Below are 25,070 nucleotides of genomic sequence, written 5' to 3' on the forward strand. Positions count from 1 at the left end.
CAAAAGATAAGTCAGTAAAAGCGTTAGAGGCATTCAAATATGACCTTAAAAATCAAAATTGGGAAGACGTTTTTGTCAGTGATGTTAATGTAGCATATAACTCATTTATGAAACTATTGATGAAATCATACAATAAAAATTGTAAATTAATTGAAATTAGTAAGAAAAGAGTAAATAAACCATGGCTGACAAAGGGAATAAAAAATGCTTGTGCAAAGAAAAACTATTTATACAGGTGCTTTTTAAAATTGCAAACAAAGGAATCAGAACATGAATACAAAAAATATAAAAATAAACTATTAATAATTAGGAAACAAAAAAAGATTATTACAGTGAACAACTAAAGAGTAAAGATAATATGAGGGTAACATGGGGAGTTATAAAAAGTGTGATTGCAAAGTTGCAAATGGGTTTAATGATTATTTTTCAAATGTAGGATCAAGTCTGGTGGGAAATAAACCAATAATAGAAGATAAATTATGTACATTGGTAAATACGGTCAGCGCCTTGGGGCAACTGTTTGTTGTGATTTGGCGCTATATAAGAAAAAAGTTGATTGATTGATTATTATTTTCCTGGACAATGTGGAAAAAGATGAAATAAGAAATACTGTAAAAAAAAACTGTGTAAGCAAAAGATCAACTGACCATGAAGATTTAGACATGATGACTGTAAAAAGTATAATAGAAATTATTGAACCATTTACTTTTGTAATCTGTCTCTGTCAACTGGGATTTTTCCAGATGAAATGAAAATTGCTAAGGTAGTCCCATTATATAAAAATGGAGACAAACATAATTTTTCTAATTACAGGCCAGTATCATTGCTTCCACAGTTTTCTAAAATTATGGAAAAAGTCTTTGTGACAAGATTGGATAAATTTATTGAGAAACATCATATTTTAAGTAATGCTCAGTATGGATTTAGAACAAAACATTCAACAGCTTATAGTAGAAAATGCACGTTGAAATTGATGAAGGACAAGAAAGGCGCTGCATGTTATTGAAAACTTAGGCCATATTAAGTATAGTAATTATAAGAAACCTTGGTCAAGATATTGGAAAGGGACACAAAGAAAAGAAAACTTATTGTTGCAATGGGGGGGGGGGGGGGGGGGGCGCTAACCCCAACAGGGAGTAGAGGCTATCTCTCAACCTTGGATCAGGTTGGTAAATGGACCACAAGGTTGGAAGTAAGGAAAGGAGCATTTCATTTTTTTATTATTATTACTATTGTTATTCCTAATGTTTGATGTACAAGTAGTTCTGTTTTGTTCTGTATTGCACTTACAGGAGGGAAAGGTATTATTAATGTTATTTTAAATACCCATAAATAAAAAATAATAATAGAAATTGTTTCTTTTAATGTTAATGGAGTTTTAAATCCCATAATGAGTAAAATTTTGTCAAAGTTAAAAAAATGAGAAGGCTTAGATCGCTCTCCTCCAAGAAACTCATCTGAGAAAACTTGAACATGGAAAAACTGAGGAGAAAGGACTTTAAGTATGTATTTTCCTCCTCGTTTAAACAGTCATAGGAGAGGACTGGCCAAGTGGTTAATGCGCTTGGTTTCAGTTCAGAAGGTTCTGGGTCCTGCCACTTTTCTCCATGTAATGTGGAGTTGCGTCAGGAAGGGCATCCGGTGTAAAACCTGTGCCAATTCAACATGCAGCTCTACCTTGGATTTTCTGTGGCGACCCAGAGTGCAAACAAGGGAGCAGCCGAAGGGACTTACATAGGAGAGGACTGGCTATTCTATTTTCGAGTGCAGTAAATTATGAGCATATCTCAGAATTACAAGATGATGAGGGCAGGTTTATTAAGATAACAGAGAGAATAGAGGGAATTGAAATTACCATTATAAATGTATACATCCCCCCAGGAAGTGATTGGCCGATTTACAAACGGATCTTTGTCCTCATACTGAACTCCCAGGGCATAGCAATTTGCGGGGCAGACTTTAATATTAGATTGAACCCAGAACTAGACACACCAGAATGCTTCAGAAACAGCTTTTTTGATGTCCCCCTACAAGTTCTCAATTAGATTTAGGTCCATGGATTGGGCAGCCCACTCCAAAACATTAATTTTGTTGGTTTGGAACCAAGATTTTGCTCATTTACTAGTGTGCTTGGGGTCATTGTCTTGTTGAAACACCCATTTCAAGGGCATGTCCTCTTCAGCAGAAGGCAACATGACCTCTTCAAGTATTTTGACATATCCAAACTGATCCATGATACCTGGTATGCGATATATAGGCCCAACACCATAGTAGGAGAAACATGCCCATATCATGATGCTTGCACCACCATGCTTCACTGTCTTCACTGTGAACTGTGGCTTGAATTCAGAGTTTGGGGGTTGTCTCAAAAACTGTCTGTGGCCCTTGGACCCAAAAAGAACAATTTTACACTTAATAGTCCACAAAATATTCCTCCATTTCTCTTTAGGCCAGTTGATGTGTTCTTTGGCAAATTGTAACCTCTTCTGCACGTCTTTTATTTAACAGAGGGACTTTGCGGGGGATTCTTGCAAATAAATTAGCTTCACACAGGCGTCTTCTAACTGTCACAGCACTTACAGGTAACTCCAGACTGTCTTTGATCATCCTGGAGCTGATCAATGGGTGAGCCTTTGCCATTCTGATTATTCTTCTATCCATTTTGATGGCTGTTTTCCCTTTTCTTCCACGCGTCTGTTTTTTTTTTTTTTGTTTGTTTGTTTGTTTTGTTTTGTCTATTTTAAAGCATTGGAGATCATTGTAGATGAACAGCCTATAATTTTTTGCACCTGCGTTTAAGTTTTCCCCTCTCTAATCAACGTTTTAATCAAACTATGCTGTTCTTCTGAACAATGTCTTGAACGTCCCATTTTCCTCAGGCTTTCAAAGAGAAAAGCATGTTCAACAGGTGCTGGCTTCATCCTTAAATAGGGGACACCTGATTCACACCTGTTTGTTCCACAAAATTGACGAACTCACTGACTGAATGACACACTACTATTATTGTGAACACCCCCTTTTCTACTTTTTTTTTTTTTTTTTACTAATAAACCCATTTTTATAGCCTTAAGAGCAGTGTTGCCACAGTTACTTTGAAAAAGTAATCCAATTACTGATTACTGATTACTCCTTGAAAAAGTAACTTAGTTACTTTACTGATTACTCAATTGTAAAAGTAACTAAGTTAGATTACTAGTTACTTTTTTAGTTACTTTCCCCAGCTGCCGACAACAACCCTCTGCCACCTCAACATGACAGTGATACCTGTTTTGCCAAAACTCACTTTATAGTCACCCTTTCTTGACTTCAATGAAAATAAATACTTGTTTTATAAAAAGTAAAATAATCTTTCTTGACGTCATATTAACTGTTGACAGCACTATAACAGTAAAACTTGCAATTTCTAACCTACATTGTTTGTAAATGTAACTATTAAATTCTAACATTTTTCTAACATTTAAATTCTCTATAAACATTTTACTTGTCAAAATTATTATTATTTTAAGTAGTATTAGTAGTTGTAAAAAAACGGCTTCAAAACTGGACCTTTAATCTAGGGGTGTTGTGGGGGAGGGGGGCACATCCCTGCCCCACGCCCCCATTCCACCTGGATTCGCCCCTGCTTTGGCGTTTGAGCACAAAGAATGGATAACATTTATTTATGCAGAAAACATGACCAGATTTACAGGTAAGAAAGTTTTATTGTGTTTTCACATCATGTGGTTCTCAGAAAGAGAGTTTAGGTGCATTTGAGTGGAAAATAGGGTTAGTTGTTGACACGTCGCGGAGGATCAGCTGTTTTTAACGAGATGATACGGAGCGGCTCAGCTCAGAATTCTAAATAAAGGAGAAAAATAAAGCATAAAAATGACTTTGTAAAGCTCAGTGCAGGTGTGCTGTTTTCACCGCGCTTTAAGAGGTGAGGACGAGTCGTAGCTGATGAAAAGCTCACAGCTCGCTTAAAGTGGGCAGTTCAGTCGAACCCCGACCCCCTGCCCACAGACCAAGTTTAATGCTGCTGTCGACCCACAATGCAAAAATAATAGTAACGCACAGTGACTTGGAGAAGTAACTTTAATCTGATTACTCATTTGGAAAGATTAACGCGTTAGATTACTCGTTACAAAAAAAAGTTGTTAGAGTAACGCATTACCAACATCACTGCTTAAGAGTGTGCATATCATGAATGCTTGGTCTTGTTGTATTTGTGAGAATCTGCTGAATCTACTGGTACCTTGTTTCCCATGTAACAATAAGAAATATACTCAAAACCTGGATTCATCTTTTTAGTCACATAGCACGACTATTATTCTGAACACTACTGTAACATCAAATTTCCCACTGCAGACTGCAGTCGCAGACAAGGTCCTAACAGATCAACTTACAGGGTTGAATTTATGGATTTATCACACACTAAAAATATGGCAGAAAGTGGTCAGCAACATGTTAAAAATATTTAAATGGTGCGCCTATGACACAGATTTCCAACCTAATAAAACAGATAAAAGACTTCTATCATGGACAAAGATTGGATTAACAACATTTCTTTCATTCACTCATAAGAACACACTGCAAAGTTTTCAGAGTTTAAAATCTAAACACTCACTGTATAAGTCAGATTTTTTCAGGTTCCTCCAGATGCGCACATATTTTATTAAGAATTGTGGGGTTATAAACCTGACACCAGTTGAAATGGACTTTTTCAGAATTTTAAGCTTGTCATACACTACATCTGTAAGTAAAGCTATTTCTCGATTGTATAATGTGTTGCTTCAGGCCAAAAATGGGAGTACTTTACATATAAAGGACAAATGGGAACGTGAAGCAGGAATAAACATAACTACAGAAGACTTGGAGAAAGTATGCCGCTTCCAATGGTCTTCCACCAACTCCCTGATGTGGAGGGAACACTGTTGGAAAAATGTCATTAGATATTTTAGGTCACCCTACCAGGGCAAATATAAAGATACAAACCCAGCGTGTTGGAGACAATGTGGCTCAACAGAAGCAAACCATAACCACATATTCTGGGACTGCCCCAAACTGAAGCAGTATTGGGTTGATGTTCATAAGGTGTTAACGTCAGTGTTTAAAACTCAAGTGACCGGTGATTTTAAACATTTGTACTTGGGTCTTCTGTCAACAATACAAAGGAGGAGAGACGTGAAACTGTTACAGTCACTTTTAGCGGCCAGTAAGAAAGCAATTACGAGAAATTGATTGAACCCGGCACCTCCAAAGTTAGAAAACTGGTTTCAAGCTATATTTGAAATTTATAGAATGGAAAAATTAACATACTCTCTGAGAATTCAAAAGGACTATTTCTGTGAAATTTGGAACAAATGGATCACCTTCATATCTCCTACCCATGCAGAATTTTCATGACTCATCCAGGAATTTCTCACGTTGATCGCCATTTTATTTCTCTTTTCTAATGAATGTTCCGTGACTGTGAGTGCTTAGTTCGGATACAATGTTCATGTTTGTTGCTGTTCTCAATTTGCTTGTTTTATAGTGTGTAAAACCGAAAAAGGATTAACTGTAATTGTAAATGCAGAATATAACTGTGATGTTGCCTTTTTTGAACAAAAAAGATAAAATAAATAAATATCATTATTGTCAAAGTCACAAAAAAAATTTATTTTTTTTTTCCCAAATTGCACACACCTATTTAGGGGGTGAATCATGCCAAAACTGTTTTTGAAAATGTGGGTAACAAAACAAATCTTGTTTACCTCCCTACAAAAAATACTTTACAGGTATGTATCATTCTTGCAACTAAGCCAACAAATTGTAACAACCTGCTGAAACTTATCAAGTGCCTAGTCCTTCCCGTCTTGTTGTGGTCAACGTGAAGATGAATATATTTAATATAGCCTTTAGACAAAAGCCATGAAAGTGTCTATCTGTCAGAGTTGAAATCTGTAAAAAGCAACTCAATTAACTAAACACAAAGGATGATCACGCCAGAGACTTAATTTCATTTCCTGATCAGGGAGAGCCAGCGTGACCCCTCGTCACTGTCCGTCAGTCAGCTCTGAAGGACCCGCCCACTTTGCTCCTGAATTTATTAACACACAGACATATTACAGAACAGTATACAAGGCACAGCTGTGTTTCTTCAGTCAATTCATTTTTTGTATCACTTCGCACCTGGAAGGCGCCCTGCAGTCTTGCTCAGACAGATAGTAATTGTTCAAGTTGAAACATTACAGCGCTAGCCTCGAACTTATGTATAGGCTGTGTTATTCTCTGCTCAAGGCCGAAATATTAATCTGTGCTCGACAAAAACATAGCTCTTAGCAAAACAATCTGCGAATTCTTTCACCAACAAATGTTACTTTTCTCTGTGTTCAGCATTCAGCAAAAGAACAAGTGTTGTTTTCTCATGGAACAGTTGTAATGATTACTCAACAGTTTAGTTTTTACTACTGTTTTAACAATGAGTGATTATTTAGAAGAATAGTGGTACATGAACTTTTACATATGCACATGTGTGTATATATATATATATATATATATATATATATATATATAATATGGAAAACGGAACAGAATCAAAACAAAATGAAAGGCAGCATCAAGATAAGGGCATCAAAGTAAATATAAAGACATTAATATTTGATAATAATATTGACAATATATAGAAATCGCTATCATTCCCCCCTGTTTATCGAATTTTAATGTCTACATTCTCAACATCATCAATGTAGAAACGTCAATAAACTTACAAACAGTGTACCTAACCATCATTTTACCCCGTTTGGATGGGGTGACATGATTCAGCATGCAATAGCAATAACACAATATTGTAACGGGCCAGTAATAAACCATTAACTGTGGTGGAAATCATCCATTGAGCCATTGATCAAGCAAGAGGACAAATCACAATACTTAGTAAACTAGTTACCCCAGAACATTCAATAGTAAGAAGCACATTCATCATACAACACAATTCAACGTTTTCCATCAGATACACATCCGTCGAACACCATTTCTTTGTATAAATATTTAAACTGATTGATATTTGGACATCGTTGGAGTTTCTCAGGTAGCTTATTCCAATTTTTTGGCCACAAATAGAGACACGGAAGCATTTCCTGGTTATCCTTGCGCCCGCAATTTTTAAAATGATACAAACCCCTTAAATTATATATTCCTTGTTGCATAAAATATCCTTGAATTCTAAGAGGTACTTGCTTAATTAATTTTATTATTTTTTTTTATGTCAACAAATAATCCTATCACTATTTTCAAAGATGCTTGTCACCAGATTTAAATAAATAAATATCACTTTCTTCTGGTCTGAATTGTAACATGGTTCATTTTTTTATTTTATTTTATTTTATTTTTTTAACCACCACACAGTAAATGCCACAATCACAGCAATAATTGTCAAAATCATCATCAGGCTGTGTAGCTTGCAGCCCGCTCTGGCAGCAAAGCTCTCCATAGTTAGTACAGTGTTTTGAACAACCTGTTGATATTTCTCTCCCTCTGTCCCTGTTGTTTTTTTTTTTTTTTGTCTTTCAAGGGACAGAGAGAAACTACAGTTCTGATCTTAAAGATGTCTTCTTTCTATGGTGACAGTTCAAAAGGTACAGTTTGTCTCAGCTTAGGGGCTGAAGGTGACAGTTCACAGTCTCAGTTCAGTTCAGCAAGGGACTGAGGGACTCTGGAACTTTTTTATGTTATTGCCCTTCAGCTGTAATGCATAAATCTGTACTATCATCAGTATGTGTAAGGCATGCTGGTAAGTGGAATTAAAATAATATGTCATGTACTCTGTCCTGTGCCCTGTTCTTGACGTTTTCTTTAAACACAGGTGCACAGGATTAGAACAGGATTGTCTTGTCTCCTGTTCTCAAAGATGCAGTTTCGTCTGCTTCTTTCTCTGGTCTGGTCACGTCAGCTTCAGTGCTCTTATTTCAAGCTTGTAGTACGTCTGCTTCTGATCCTGGTCTAAGTTGACAGGCCTCTCCTTGGTCACAGCTGGTTACTCGTCTGCTTCAGGACTCTGGTATCTGCTTCAACCTTTGGTCTTTGTCTTTGTTCACTCCTGGTCACTCTCTTGTCTCTGTTATGATGCACTTCCAGCCGTTGCTGGGCCTATAGGCCATCAGCCGACACTGTTACACATCGCTCCCCTTGTCTTGTTCGGGATCTTTCAGGTATCTTTGTTTTTTGCAGTGGGATAGATGCACCCAAGATGACCTCTCTGCAATTTTCACTGCAGTGGGGGTGGTTAACAGCACTTGGAATGGACCTTCCCACCTCGGAGATGACCAGTTCTTTCTCTTAATGGTCTTTATCAGCACCCAGTCACCAATCTGGATCTGATTCTCAGGGTCCTACACAGAAATAGGAGAGTGGTATCTTGTTAGCGTGTATGACATTCTTATGGGATAACACACGTCTCATATAATCAACTAATCCCTCATCCTCACTATCAGGCCCAGCTATTTTCTGTAAATCTGGTATTCTATAGGACCTGCCATACAAAATTTCGAATGGCGTAAGGCCAGTCTCTGAGCTGGGTGTTATATGCATGTACAGTTTCACCAAATCCAAACAATAAACCCAATTTTTTCCTGTTTCTTCTATACGTTTTCTGAGCTTACTTTTAATTGTCCTATTTGTTCTTTCCACTAAACCTGCACTTTGAGGATGATAAGCACAATGTGTTTTTGTATTTATTTTCAAATGTTCTATTAAACGTTGGATGATTTTATTTACAAAATGTGTACCATTATCACTGTACATTGTTTCAGGTATTCCATGTCTTGGAATTATGTCTCCACAAAGTATCTTTGCAACTGTTAAAGCATCTGCATGTTTAACAGGGAACACCTCTACCTAGGGCCGCAGCTATCGATTATTGTAGTAATCGAGTATTCTATCGATTATTCTGGTGATTAATCGAGTTATCGGATAAAAAGTACTTTTGCGTTTTAAAACATTAACAGTCCAGGGCTCTCCCTAAGTCATGGCACAGTGTCACTGTGTCACCATAGAGACTGTCAAATTTAGTGTATCCCTTTGTGTTTTTCTGGGTAATTATTATTATTATTTTTTTTCACATCTTTACAAGTTTTGGATCTTTCCTGGTGTCAGGAGCTCAGTCATAGTCTTGACATTTTGCTGACATGGTGATGGGATGTGGCTTTCTGTTTTTTGTTTTCCCCAACTTGTAAAATGTAACCATTTTTATTCATTTATTAAGGTAGTGGACTGGGTCCCTGCATGAATTTCTTTTTAACACTCCCTCTGCGATTCAGCCAATGCATTTCATTTTCTGCTGGAGGTTGAACATGCAGCCTCGCAGTCACTGGTTTATGTATTATTATTATTTTATTTGAGTTCCCGTGTTTGTGAAGCATTGTGTGTTGCCCAAAAAAAGCGAAAATTAAAAAGCGAAACTCATTGCGAGTCACACATTAGAAACTGCGGACTTCTTCCAGAGACTGTGGCCGGGACGGAGCTGTGTGAGGGCAGTGCTAAGATGCTCACACCGGGCAGAGAGAGACAGCAGCCGTCCGCCGCGCGTAGACCGGCCAGCGGACGAAACTTTAAAAAAAAAACACACTGCTTTGTTTTAAATGCACAGTAAGCTATTTCAGATGATCAGCGTGGCCCGTCTTTTTCCTAAAAGGCTTTATTTCACTCTGTTTGTCACGTTGGAAAGCTGTAGCTTTTGTGCTAATTTGATTAGCGCTTGCTCTACTTCTTCTTCTGTTTGTTTTTCTGGCGGCATTACAGCGCCACACACAGGCCTGGCATATGTACTACAACGTTGAACGAAGCTTCGAGGCACAGAATTTGCCTCAAACATTTTTTTGTAATCGAATTATTCGAATTACTCGACTAATCGTTTCAGCCCTACCTCTACCCATTCGCTATATGCATCAATCAATACTAGGCAATATTTTTTCCCTTCACATTGGTTCAATTCAATAAAATCCATATGGATTATTTGTAACGGGTATTGAGGTGTTGGAAATTCTCCTCGTATTAGCCTCTCATTCCCCTGCGGGTTATGCTTTGCATAAATTAAACATGCTCTGCAGTAATGTTTTGCATATGCCTGAAATCCAAATGTCACAAAATGATTATTAACCAGTCCAACCATCCCAGCCGTAGAAACGGGACATGGTCCATGACTTTAGACAGCTGCCCACTTGAAAAGGCTGCGGGGCAGGACTGGTTTGTTTGAGGATCAGCTGAAAAGTTTTATTTCATCAACAGATCTATTTTAGAATTCTCCCTCAAAATACTCTCTCTTTTACCCTGGACACCAACTCACACTCATATACACGTACAAAATTGATTAATGTGCACTTATTTCTCAGTATCTTAACTCCACACTTTAAAATGTTTGAGGAGCCAGCAACTGTGACCTTGACAGTTTTATCTAAAACAATTCACAATAATTACACACAATCGGTCTATATAGCGACAGCAGAATAAAAGTAAGGAAAAATTTATAACAAGTATAATCTTCTAGAAAAGAAAGAACTGCAACCTTATATGTACATAAACAAAATTCATGTTGAAAACGGAGAACTCCTTATCTTTACGAGTGTGTACATTCACGCGCACAGTGTCCATTCTTCCCACACTTCCAACATGTCAATTTCCTCTTTATCTCATGCCTACGGGCTTTGCCTCTGGCCGCTCTGCGGCGCCAACCTTTGCCCTTTCCTACAAAATACACTTTTTCACTCCACATCTCTCTTGCTTTTTTGTAAAATCACTGGTGTTCTCTTTTATGGTATGAAATACTTTGTTGTGGAGTTTAACTGGAATTTTCCCAAGAAGTTAACTGTTTCTCACCACATTTTTAAGTGTTCAGGTGATGCTGGGTCTTTGGTCATCGTCTGTGGTCTGGTGAGTGTAGGGAGGTGGAGGAGGCGCACTTGCTGTAGCTTCAGCATTATCTGCGGCTGGGTAAAGGGCTGTGCCTGTATTCTGCGGAGGGGGCCTCTGGCTCCCTCCCGGTGTCTCGTTATCAATTTCATTTTTATTATAAAAGACGCTCTTAAGATTGTCTTGTCCCTGCTTCAGTTTGTTTTTGACTTTATTCTCAAAATATTAATCTGTGCTCGACAAAAACATAGCTCTTAGCAAAACAATCTGCGAATTCTTTCACCAACAAATGTTACTTTTCTCTGTGTTCAGCATTCAGCAAAATAACAAGTGTTGTTTTCTCATGGAACAGTTGTAATGATTACTCAACAGTTTAGTTTTTACTACTGTTTTAACAATGAGTGATTATTTAGAAGAATAGTGGTACATGAACTTTTACATATGCACACACACACACACACACACACACATATATATATATATATATATATATATATATATATATATATATATATATATATATATATATATATATATATGGAAAACAGAACAGAATCAAAACAAAATGAAAGGCAGCATCAAGATAAGGGCATCAAAGTAAATATAAAGACATTAATATTTGATAATAATATTGACAATATATAGAAATCTCAATCTCAAATAATGAAAATTCTTCATGCCATGCAATCATCTGTTTGATGGATCTTTTAAAAATAAAGGCTTATTAAGACGTCATAGTACTTTACACATTTACATCTCCCTTTTCTTTACAAAGGTGGAAACCTTCAAACAATCAATTAATTAACATTTATTTCTATAGCCCTTTACAACAGCCAGCCAGTGTCCAATGTGCCTCACAGTAAAATCAAGCACAGAGAGTTCACTAAAATAAAACAACCATACAATACAATTGAAGAGGCACATAAAAATGCTTTGACAACAGTTTGTTGATCGAACCTCAAACAGCTATCAAATATCACTCCCAAATTCGTGATAGCTGGTTTTAAATAATTAGCCATAACACCAAAGTTTTGAGGGTACAACATTTGGCATGCAAGAATGTCCAAACACAATGGTTTTATCATCATTCAGGTAAAGGAAATTTTCAGTCAGCCACTGCTTTACATCATGAATAAGATAAGATAAACTTTATTGATCTCACAGAGGAGAAATTCACGTTACGTCGGCTCTTAAACGCACAAGATGGGTGCAAGTAGAGGAAAATGTTCATCAAACAGCGTGTGCAAGGATAAACAATAATAATACTTGTAACAGTACAAGACATAAGAAAATGAGGTAGAAATACAATACAATCAAATAATGATTGCTTGTTTGAAGCTACATCTTTTTTAATACGTCATAGTTTACATTAGGGATGAAACAATGTATTTATTTCCTGATACAGTTTTATCACGATATTTGCATGTCGATTCGATATGTATTGTGATTCTTAGGAAATGGGAACCTACAGGTGTTGTAATTACAATATTTGCTTTATTGGTTTGCTTCCTGTCACACTAGAGCAAGGGAAAAACTTGAATAATATACTTCTAGAGACTGTATAAGTACATTTAGAAAATGATACACATCGAGAGCACAGTAAGTAAATAAACACTTTGACATGAAGTCTTGCCTATCACTATATCTTTCACAACCACAGACTTTACTGCATAAAAAGTGGTAAAAGAAGTTTCTGATGGATTTGTATCACGTGTGCTTGCATGAACCAACCTTGAACCTTCGTGCACATGCGTGAATTTTTTCACGCCTGTCGATTGCGTCATTTGCTGGTAAGCAGCTTTTGTGTGAGGATGGGTGTAGTCTCTCGTCGGATTTTCATTGCAAGGAAAGTGGCGGAACAACTGGAGCAGCGCGACTGCATCAAATTTTAGCAGAAACTGGGCAACAGCCAGGTGGATACCATTCGGAAGATTCAGATGGCTTTCACTGACGATGCTTTGGGCATCACACAGATTAAGGAGCGCTACAACCGATTTAAAGATGTCCGCACAACGGTGGAGAGCGAGCCACACTCCGGTCGGCCATCAACATGCTGAAACGACCGGATCATTTCCAAAGTGAACGCTGTGGTGATGCGGGCCCGTCGTGTGACTAAGCGAGAAATTGCGGAATAGGTGGACATCAGCACTTTTTCTGCACATTCCATTGTGACAGAAGATTTGGCCATGAAAAGAGTGGTGGCGAAATTCATGCCGAAGGCTTCGGCACGAAGCTGCTGACGGAGCAAAAGCAACTCCGTGTTGAAGTCTCACAGGACATGCTGGACTCCGAAAAACGATGCCCACCTCTTCCACCATTTGGAAGATTCAGACGGCTTTCGGTGGCTTTTCAGTCGTGTGACTATCCGAGTAATTGTGGAAGAGGTGGCAATGTCACAGCATGTCCTGTGAGACTTCAACACAAAGGTGCTTTTGCTCTGCCATCAGCAGCTTCGGCATGAATTTCACAGCCACTCTTTTCGTGGCCAAATCTTCTGTCACAGTGGAATGTGCCAAAAAAGTGCTGATGTCCATCTCTTCCACAATTTCTTGGATAGTCACACGACGGTCCCGCATCACCACAGGGTTCACTTTGGAAATGATCTGGTCATTTCAGCATGTTGATGGCTGACCCGAGCGTGGCTCGCTCTCCACCGTTGTGCGGACGTCTTTAAACCGGTTGTACCACTCCTTAATCTGTGTGATGCCCAGAGGATCGTCACCGAAAGCCGTCTGAATCTTCCGAATGGTTTCCACCTGGCTGTCACCCAGTTTCTGGCAAAATTTGATGTAGTCGCGCTGCTCCAGTCGTTCTGCCATTTTCCTTGCAATGAAAATCCGACGAGAGACCACACCCATCCTCACACAAAGGCTGCTTACCAGCAAATGAAGCAATCGACAGGCGTGAAAAAATTCACAAAGGTGCAAGGTTGGCTCATGCAAGCACACGTGATTCAAATCCATCAGATTTTTGCAAAAAATAAAAACGTCGAATACTTTTCTAACAGACCTTGTATTTATATATTTTCTAATGTCTGCTTAAAAACAAGATGATGTCACAACATACTTGGATTAGGTCTACAATAAATATATGCTGAATATAAATGGAACCACCCTTTACCCATCTCACCTACAAGCAGTTGAATTTGAACCATATCAATCCTACACTTTAAATTGTCATATTGTAAGTATTTGATTTTGTCGTTGATCTGTATCTTATCTCTTGCCTCCTTCCTAAAGCCCTTTTAATCCATGGTCGGGTGTTTTGCCCATGAGCAGCTGGTGTGACAGTGTGTGTTTGTGTCCCACTGGTTTCCTTATTACTCACGTACATCTAAAGCTCGATACACCCTACCACGTCGTGTTTTGGTCATTTGATGTGTTTAGTGCATTCTAATTAAGATGACAGTTTGGACTGAATTAGCGTTTGCCTTTCACGTGCACATATTGCCCCCACTCACATGCGTTTTAAGAATAGCGGCAAAGCTTCAGTTGGTTCACAGTATGGCCACGGCGGCACAGTTTGCATGTAACTGCTTTGCGTCATCGCTCATTTGCTCACGGCTGCCACAGAGGGAATCATCAGCGTTAGAATTAGTCTGTCAGCTTGTGGCACCAACCTGCTGCCTCTGCATTTCCCTGACTGCTCTCTAATAGTTACGTAACATTCCAGGCTATTTTTTATGTCAACAGTGTAGCCTCATTCATACTTTTAAATTACGGAAGGATGACTGTGTAGATGGGAATGCTTTTGGTTCTGTCTGTGCTTGGAATTGATTAAAGCGTGATATTGTGCGTACTTTAATGAAGTGCAGCATGTTTGCAGAAGAATGACATGAAGAATCTTCTTTCAGTGCAGGGTTCTGCTTTTTTTTTTTTTTTTTTTTTTCTTAATGTGAATCTATTCCAAACTGAGTTGTGCCCAGAAGCTTGTCTTCAGAAGTGAACTTGATTAGTCATGAGTTAGTTGATGTGATCATGCGTAAGAGGCAGCTGCGTTTTTTTTTTTTTTTTTTTTTATCTTTGTGATCACCAGACAGGCTTTGCTTTGCTCTCACCGCACAGCAATTGTTTGTTGGGGATTTGATCACTGCATGCATGCAAAAATACCAGCGGTAACCGCTGAGCTTAACTGACAGAAGGGCCTGTTTGGCTTCTCTGTGTCTGCCGGGAGTGGCGTGTGGAATCTGAGCCCTACTGGCAGCTTAAGTAGGTTGTTCTGCTGCCTACTGTGTCCACTGTGTATCATCTACTCGTATCAGTTAAAGCTCAGTGTGAACAAACCCCTATGTGTTGACGTCTAGAAAAGGTCACTTCAAGCCTCTGCTCCTTTTTTGATCAGACACACAGGATACACACATACAGATTGATAATGACCTGGTGATAAAACAGTATAAAATTTGTCTTTAGCATATTCCACTGTTTGTCAAAGCAGAGTCAAGATTTTTGTCAGCTTTATGGCTCAACTCTGACTTGGATCTTATTGAGACTCATGGTGCATCTTTATTTGTTCTGCTCTGATTCACTCCTGTGATTTGACAGCAGAAGGAGGAGGATCTGTATTTATCGGGAGTCTTCATGAAGAGGTTTTCTGATGCTTCCCGGTGCAGTCATGCTGCAGGGTGACTATTTTCCTGAAATCGGTGTCATTTAGCTGCAATTGCTCAGTAATCACACTGCAGAGGGGGATGATGACAGTAATGCACAACCCCTAATCAGAAAAGGTTGTAATGATGTGGAAATGCAAATTTAAAAAAATAAGAAGTTGTGATTCTTATTTACCTGCACTGTTATTTCATTGCAGACTGAATGAGCTCAAGGTATTTCACGTTTTGGGTGGCCAACTTGATTTCATTTTAATATACACCCATTCTTGCATTTCAGGCCTGCAACACATTCAAAAAAGTTGAGACTGGGGCATTTTAGGGCTAGTAATGAGGTAAAAATAAAATAATTGATGTTATTTCAAACAAGTGTCAACAGGTGATTGTAAGTCTGTGAGTCTTTGAGGAGTAAATATGGGCAGAGGATCTCCAATTTGTCAATGAATTTGTGACTAAATTATTAAAATGTTTAAAAACAATGTCTTTCAAAGAAGTATTGGAAAGGATTCACATTTTTCTCACTCTATAGTGTATATTATGAGTCAAGAAATCCAGAGGAATTTCAGTGCATAAAGGGCATAGGCACAGACTTAAATTGAAGCGCTCCATCAAGCACCTTCATTCAGCCATAGCTGATATAACCACACGAGAGAGAAATTACTTTGGGAAACCTTTGTGAAGCGCTACAGTACAGAGTTACATTCACAAATGCCACTTAAATCTTTACTCATGCTAACCTTGTCCAGAAGCGGCATTGACATGTCTGAAGTCTTAGGACTTCTGGGTTTGATAATCACACAGTAGAAACATGTACTGTGGTCAGGTGAATCAGTATTCCAGTTCTTTTTTTGGAAGAAATGGATGCTTTGTGCTCCTGACCAAAAACGTAAAGGACCAGACAGTTATTAGTCACAAAGCCAAAAGCCAGTGATGGCAGCATCAATGCCAAAAAGTACATTGAGATTTTAGGGCAACAGATTCTGCCTTCAAAGGACATCTTTTCCAGGGATGTCCATGCATTTTTATCCCCCCCATTGTGAAATGCGGGGGGGGGGGGATATCAGCATGTCTATCTCAAGAACTAGTTGACCAATTTCATTTATACTTAGTAGAAGGGTGCACTTGGGTGATCCCTGGCACCAGTCAATTACAGTGATCTTGGCATCAGTTTTAAGGTCACAGCAGCATATTTAAGATCTCGTCATTGCCACCCGTGTTAACGTGATTTCTCAGAAACCAGTTGACCTATTTCATTCATATTTAGCATAAGGGTGTACTTGGGTGATCCCCGACACTTTGTGTTACTGATTTGTGGTGACCGGGGGGATATGTTGACTCTTGTTCAACAAGTCGATGCAAAACCACATTCTGCACACATTACAAAGGCATGGCAGCAGAAGAACTGGATATGGATACTGGACTGGTCTGCTTGCAGTCCTGACCTGTCCTCAGTAGGGAATATGTAGAGAATTTTGAAGCAAAATATACAGCACCATGAAAACCTCATACTGTTACATACCTTAAGGTATGTTTGTAGCAGGAGTGAGACAAAGTATGCCTGAATCACTTCGTTTGTATCCTCAATACCAAAATGTTTTTGAAGTGTTGTGAGAAGGCACGGCAACATTACAGTGATAACTGCTTTGGTGTCTATATATATATATATATATATATATATATATATATATATATATATATATATATCGTTGTTGTAATGACAATGATAATAAAGCTATCCATCCATCCATATATGTGTATATGTGTGTGTATATATGTGTGTGTTCAGAATAATAGTAGTGCTATGTGACTACAAAGATTAATCCAGGTTTTGAGTATATTTCTTATTGTTACATGGGAAACAAGGTACCAGTAGATTCTCACAAATCCAACAAGACCAAGCATTCATGATATGCACACTCTTAAGGCTATGAAATTGGGCTATTAAAAAAAAAAAAAAAGTAGAAAAGGCGGTGTTCACAATAATAGTAGCATCTGCTGTTGACGCTACAAAATCAAAACTATTATGTTCAAACTGTTTTTTTTTTTTTTTTTTTTTTTTTTTTTTTAGCAATCCTGTGAATCACTAAACTAGTAGTTAGTTGTATAACCACAGTTTTTCTTGATTTCTTCACATCTGCAAGGCATTAATTTTGTTGGTTTGGAACCAAGAATGTGCTTGTTTACTAGTGTGCTTGGGGTCATTGTCTTGTTGAAACACCCATTTCAAGGGCATGGCCTCTTCAGCAGAAGGCAACATGACCTCTTCAAGTATTTTAACATATCCAAACTGATCCATGATACCTGGTATGCGATATGTAGGCCCAACACCATAGTAGGAGAAACATGCCCATATCATGATGCTTGCACCACCATGCTTCACTGTCTTCACTGTGAACTGTGGCTTGAATTCAGAGTTTGGGGGTCGTCTCACAAACTGTCTGTGGCCCTTGGACCCAAAAAGAACAATTTTACTCTCATCAGTCCACAAAATATTCCTCCATTTCTCTTTAAGCCAGTTGATGTGTTCTTTGGCAAATTCTAACCTCTTCTGCACATCTTTTATTTAACAGAGGGACTTTGTAGGGGATTCTTGCAAATAAATTAGCGTCACACAGGCGTCTTCTAACTGTCACAGCGCTTACAGGTAACTCCAGACTGTCTTGGATCATCCTGGAGCTGATCAGTGGGTGAGCCTTTGCCATTCTGGTTATTCTTCTATCCATTTTGATGTTTGTTTTCCGTTTTCTTCCACGTTTTCGTTCCGTTTTCTTGTTTGTTTGTTTTTTTTTTCCATTTTAAAGCATTTGAGATCCTTGTAGATGAATAACCTATAATTTTTTGCACCTGTGTATACGTTTTCCCCTCTCCAATCAACTTTTTAATCAAATTACGCTGTTCTTCTGAACAATGTCTTGAACGTCCCATTTTCCTCAGGCTTTCAAAGAGAAAAGCATGTTCAACAGGTTCTGGCTTCATCCTTAAATAGGGGACACCTGATTCACACCTGTTTGTTCCACAGAATTGACAAACTCACTGACTGAATGCCACACTACTATTATTGTGAACACCCCTTGTCTACTTTTTTACTAATAGCCCAATTTCATAGCCTTAAGAGTGTGCATAGCATGAATGCTTGGTCTTGTTGGATTTGTGAGAATCTACTGAATCTATTGGTACCTTGTTTCCCATGTAACAATAAGAAATATACTTAAAACCTGGATTAATCTTTTTAGTCACATAGCACTACTATTATTCTGAACACTACTGTATATGTGTGTGTGTATATGTATATATATATATATATATATATATATGTGTGTGTGTGTGTGTGTGTGGTAAATGGACTGCGTTTATATAGCGCTTTACAATTATGCTTCACATTCACCCCGATGTCAGGGTGCTGTCATACAAGGCGCTCACTACACACCAGGAGCAATAGGGAATTAAAGGCCTTGCCCAAGGGGCCCTTAGTGATCTTCCAGTCAGGCGGGGATTTGAACCCATGATCTTCTGGACTCAAGCCCAACAACTTAACCACTACACCATCACCTCCAGTGACACAATATGTGGTTATATTGTACAATTTCAGCTTTAATTAAGGGGTGTTACAAAATATTGTATGAAGAATTGAGGATTTGCAGCAATTTTTAGATATAGTCCCCCCATTTTAATAGCCCCTAAGTGTTGGGCCAGAGTAAATATATGGAGTATTTTTCATACAAATCATCACTTTTACAGCCACTTTACTACAGACAAGTCAGGGGATGAATATGTGAACATTTCCATGACACTGAATACATCTTATACTACTACAAGGAGTGTAGATGAATAGTAAGTAATTAGATGCAGTGCTGTTATGTAAAAGCTGAATTTTAATAGCGATATGCCACTTTTGTTTAAATCATGTGATTGTGTGAAGTATTATTAATTTATAGCCCATGCGAGAGGTTGTTAACATGCTGTGCAGAGCATTGAACTGTGCTGTCATCAAGCCCCAAAGTGTGAATATCTGCTGTCACTGTAGGTTGTGTTGTTCACCTGAGGAAAAAGCTCAACCATCCCTGAAACTGGCCTGATTTTCACATATGCACATTAATCCCTCTGTGTGTTTCCACAGACTGTGGTACTGAGAGGTCTTGTCTGCAGTCCAGTGCAACCAGTCCTAGACAGTCCAGTTCCACTCACACACACTCCTCAGCCAAATCCAAAGGCTCTCTGCGGAGACGGTCCAAATCAGTGGTAAGATCTCTGTCATTTTTTTTTTTTTTTATTAAACATTTTCCACAGTATTCCACCGGAATTCTTGACATGCTTAGGAGTTGCACTGCCCAGGTCAGACTTCTGTAACACCAAACTGTCAGGTGCATTCTTTTGTACAGTGGCAGAACACTAAAATAAACCATGATATGGTTTATCTGCTCCTCTTCATATACATTCTTCTTAAGATGTTGGCAAATCTGTATGAAAAATACACAAGTAGAGGTTTTGTTTTTGTGTTTGTAAAACTCATATCTTTCACATTTTGCAGAAATGGGTTCCAGTAAGACGACCTGTTTCACAGTGTTAAAATGTTAGAATGTAAGGTTAAACTGCTCTAAGCATATCTGATCCCATAAGATCCAGAGGTGAAGCAGACGAGGTCCTGATCAGTATCTGGCTGGCAGACTGCTTGGGAACACCAGGAGTTGTAAGCATACAGTATTTCTCAATGTCAAACTGGAGCTGACAGGAAGGGTGTCCTATATAAAACCTGTGCCAAATCCCAATGTGGATTGGTATCAGATTCACTGTGGTGACCCCAAACAGCTGGGGGCAGGAAAAAAGTAAGACAGGATAACAAAAAAAAAAAAATCCAAATTATTTGACTTTGCCTATTTATAGGGCTTTGTCTCAAAATGTAATGGTGCCTGTTCCAGACAAAACACCTTTTTATTAAAAAACAAAAACCCGGGTACCGTGGACCTATGTCAGTATTACTACTGCTGCTTCCTCCTTGTAAAAAAAAATTGTTCTGGAAAATGGGCTTTCAAGTAATATAATAATGAACGCAATATAAATGTTTATATTATTTAACATTGTTTGACTCTGCCCTGTTAACCAGATCTATTTCACAAGAAGACCAAACTTCACTTATATCACTTGAAAATCACTTGTATTAATTTATTTAGATCATTTGAGTTAAAAAACAAAAACAAAAAAACATGCACTAGCCATTTTTTGCATTGACACCAGAACATTATGGTTGATATTACAGGTTAGATCCAACCCCCTCAGAAGGTTTTTTAAAAATTTGTTACTTTTTGAGTCTTTATCCAGGTACTGCAAAAAGTCACATCACGGTGCCATCTGTCATCTATCTAGCTATTTATGTTTACCAGAAGCCATCAAAATATGGCCATCGGTACTGCAAAGGCTTTGCGTTCATCTGTCTTCTGTCTGTGCTCTGCTTAAGTCCAGCCCTATTACTGCCAGGGCCTTCAAATTCACAGGGATGATTCTTGGGACACAGACCTTGGACATGTTCAAAGATGGCTAACCTTGACCCATTTTAAGAGGTCAAAAGGTCAAATTCTGTTTCCTATTTTTATTCTATGAATCATGCATATCTCCTTTATTTGGTGGGGGGCAGGGGGTGGGTGGGTGACAGCGAATCAGAGTAGAGAGGCACTGTGATGTCACTGGCTGGTCTCTGCCTGCTAATTCTGCTGTGTTTCTGTGTAAATCTCTTTCTCATATGTTATGTAAAAGCTAGAGACAAATAAACACTTCTGTTGTTTTTTTTTGTTTGTTTTTTTTTAAATATGTATGCATGTTTATGTATATATGTCTGTACTGGTATGTGTGTATTGAATGTGTATGTGTGTGCGTGTATCAATTAGGTATGTATGAGTGTGTATGCAATTGTGTATGTACAGCTGAAACTAGGGTATTGAGTTATGGTTGGTGGTCAAGCAAGAGTTACTAAATCAATTTCGAAGGTAATTGGCTAGTCCAAACCAGATGAAGTGTGTGTCTAATTCCTTAATGTCCAGAGATATATAGTCTAATAGTACATTTTTCCAGTGTGCAATGTTTATGTTTCCCTTTGTTTTCCAGTTCATAAGAATAGTCTTTTTGGCGACAGCTAGGGCTACAAGAAGTAGTTTATAATATTCATTATTGCGTAGATTCATATTTGATATATCGCCTAGTAAACATACAGCTGGGGATAGTGGGATGTGACAGTCCAGAAAACGGGATAGTAATTGTATGACTTCCTTCCAAAATTGTGCTTCGGTGTGCAATCCCAAGTGGCGTGAATGTAATTGTCTGATTTGTTTTAAGTGCATTGAGAGCAGATAGGAGAAGGTTTGAGTCCCATAATGTACATTTTTTGCCCAGTGTAGTGAAATCTATGAATTACTTTGAACTGAATGAGTTGTAGATTTGTGTTATTGGACATCAAGTAAATATTTTTACAGATTTGGGTCCAGAAGTTGGCATCCAGGATAATGTGTAGGTCTTCTTGACATTTTACAGAAGGAATGGATAATTCTGTATATGATGAAGAAATTATTCTATAAATTTTTGATAAACGTTTTACTGGAGAGGAGATGCCAATTAATTGTGTAACTGCAGGGGGTAGATCTAGATTGAATGCTTTAGTGCTAATTTTTTTCCCTCAAAATTGCGTTGCGTTTAGAGTATGTTAGAAAGTCTGACTCCCTGATGCCATACTTCTGAACCATTTAAGGAAATAACATCATGGTGTTATTGTAACAAAGATGTTGAAGATGTGTGATGCCCTTTTCAATCCATGTGTTCACCATCCATCCATCCACCCATTTTCGTCCGCTTTATCCGGAGTCGGGTCGCGGGGGCAGCAGCTCAAGCAAAGCCGCCCAGACCTCCCGATCCACACACACCTCCCCCAGCTCCTCCGGGAGAACCCCAAGGTGTTCCCAAGCCAGCCGAGAGATGTAGTCCCTCCAGCGTGTCCTGGGTCTTCCCCAGGGCCTCCTCCCAATGGGACGTGCGGGAATGGGAATTATATATATATATATATATATATATATATATATATATATATATATATATATATATATATATATATATATATATATATATATATTTGCACTGGGATACCAATTAAACAACTGCAAATTGCAAAGAAGATGATGCTCATACGGCCGAGGGTATTTTAACATTATTTATTTTATTATTAGAATTATTTATGTGTGTATGTATGTTTTTTGTTTGTTTGTTGTGTTTCTATGTCCCACAAGATGTCTTTGTGTTTTATTGCTTTCCAACTCATTAACAGGAGATGTCTGAGAACGGTGCAGGTGGACAGCTGATGGTGAAGGCCCGTTTTAACTTCAAGCAGAACAATGAAGACGAACTGTCCTTCAGTAAAGGTGAAGTGATCCTCGTAACACGGCAGGAGGAGGGAGGCTGGTGGGAGGGCACGCTCAACGGCAAGACGGGTTGGTTCCCCAGTAACTACGTCCGTGAGATCAAACCCTGTGGTGAGTCTGAATTACAGATTATGATGGTGCTGTGACTGCCGAACAGCTCTAGGAATTCTTCGTCGCATATAGTCACCTACGAACCTCCATAGAGGGCTCGCTATTCGTATCATTAATGGGTGAACACAAAAACACTCCTTGTAGACAGGGCGGAGCCAGATAAAGACCGCCATTTTTTCCTGTCAAGGTTTTCTCAATGGATTCCGGTACTTCAGACCATACTAATCAAAATAAGATTTTGTGCCATCTTGAAATTTGTCCAGAATCCAAGATGGCCACCAAAAATCCAGATGGATGCCAAGATACATAAAGTTGGTCCTAAGTGGTAAGAACTTGTCTAAAGATCAGGGGTTTTTTGGGGGGGGGGCATGATTTGGTGAGTTATGATGAAGGAAATAACAATTAGTGGCTTAAAAATCATAACCAGGCGTTTCCATCGTGCAAATCCAAGATGGCCGCCGGGCATGGTCCCCTAAACTTCAAAGTGTCATATCTCCTATTCTAGAAGGACTACGGCCACACGTCTGGTGTCTGTCCATAGGTTTTCATGGTCAAGGAATCCAATTCCGCCAGTATTTTGCAAATTGGATCATGCCATCTATCAGAAAGTTCAATATGGCTGCCAAAGCCGTTGCTTTACTATAGTAAATGGTCTAGGACAGGGGTGGGCAACAAGGGCCGAGACACTGCAAGTTTTCCTTGCAACCAATCACCTCAGCAGGTGGGTTGCTGATGAGCTTCTCCCTTCAACATAAACACCTGGTTGTCAATGAAATCACCTGCTGAAACACCTGAACATTAATGAAATCACCTGCTGAGGTGATTGGTATCAAGGAAAACCTGCAGTGCTTCGTCCCTTCATGGCACATGATTGCCCACCCCTGGTCTAGGACTTGCTCTAAAGTTGATGTAGCAATAATTTGTGATCAAGGGGCAAAGTTTGGTGAATTCATATTTTCAACTCAATTTAAGGGTTCTCGTCCTATTTTTGAGTATTAGTTTGGCGGGAAAGCTTGTTATCTCTGATTTGCAAAATCGACACTCCTGGTATGTTAGTTTTTAGTTTAACTAAAATCATTGAAATATCATTTACAAAACCATTATCCAGTTCACAAAATTTTATGACTAATTTACCTGTATATAATAACCTGTAAAAATTAAAGTTTTTATAAACAAAATGTATTTTGACCATGCATTTCATGATTTTGTCTGAGGTGGCCAATTTGCAAGGGTGACATTTTATAATTGTGTCTTTGATCATGGGGCTGCTCTTTCCATTATTTTTATGGGATAAATAACTAAGATTTCTTTGCAGATTGTGTGATGCTGTGATTTTATTAGAGAATGTTGACGTGGACGAGAAATAGACTTTTGTAGAAGCTATGGCAATGGCAGCAAAACCGTTCTTCAGCCAGGGAGACAGTGAGGGAGAACTGTGCATTCTTTGCAACAGTTGCATTAAAGCGAATGATAATTTTTCTAAGGTGGCTGTACCGGGAGTTAGCAGACAGGTGGTAAAGAGTAGAATAACCTTCAATCTGTTGGCTGCGGCATGATGTTTATGCCCTTCATCTTTTCTGGCCCATTTCCATCACGCGTTCCAGTTTGACATGAGCATTGTCCTCAGAACATCTCCCAATGCTACCATCATTGTATGCATTCTCATCATTTGGTGTAACTGTATTGCAAACAAAGCAGATTTGTTTCTGCTGCAGGGATCCTCTGCGCACTCTATAAGGTGTAGTGCTGGTAAAATTATCCACACTTTCTGAGTCTGAACTGTTCGCAGCTCCAGATGGCTGAAGTTTGCTGCACTGACCTTCAATATGTTTCAGTCTAGTTTGAAAATTGATGCGACAGATGTTATGAATGATAATGTCACTGTTTACTGCGGACAGGCGAGGTGCGGCCAGACGAAATTCAGCAATGGGAGGCTTGGAGAATACCGACAAACTGCTCTCTACTCTTGACCACCTGTCTGCTAAGTCCCGGTACAGCCACCTTACAAAAATGATATTTCGATGATTTTAGTTAAACTAAAAACTAACATACCAGGAGTGTCGATTTTGCAAATCAGAGATAACAAGCTTTCC

General features: G+C 38.6%; 1 protein-coding gene across 2 annotated transcripts in view; it reads left to right on the top strand.

Annotated features, from left to right (window-relative positions):
* arhgef6 (Rac/Cdc42 guanine nucleotide exchange factor (GEF) 6) overlaps positions 1-25,070 on the top strand; it is a 128,610-nt gene that overhangs the window by 30,498 nt on the left and 73,042 nt on the right. For both annotated transcript variants that reach the window (XM_034181684.1, XM_034181683.1), the window contains exons 4-5: positions 19,587-19,708; positions 22,773-22,977. In XM_034181684.1, coding sequence (XP_034037575.1) covers positions 19,587-19,708; positions 22,773-22,977 — 327 coding nt within the window. The remainder of the gene's footprint in view (positions 1-19,586; positions 19,709-22,772; positions 22,978-25,070) is intronic.

This window comes from Thalassophryne amazonica, chromosome 11 (genome assembly GCF_902500255.1).
Source record: "Thalassophryne amazonica chromosome 11, fThaAma1.1, whole genome shotgun sequence".
NCBI lineage: Eukaryota > Metazoa > Chordata > Actinopteri > Batrachoidiformes > Batrachoididae > Thalassophryne > Thalassophryne amazonica.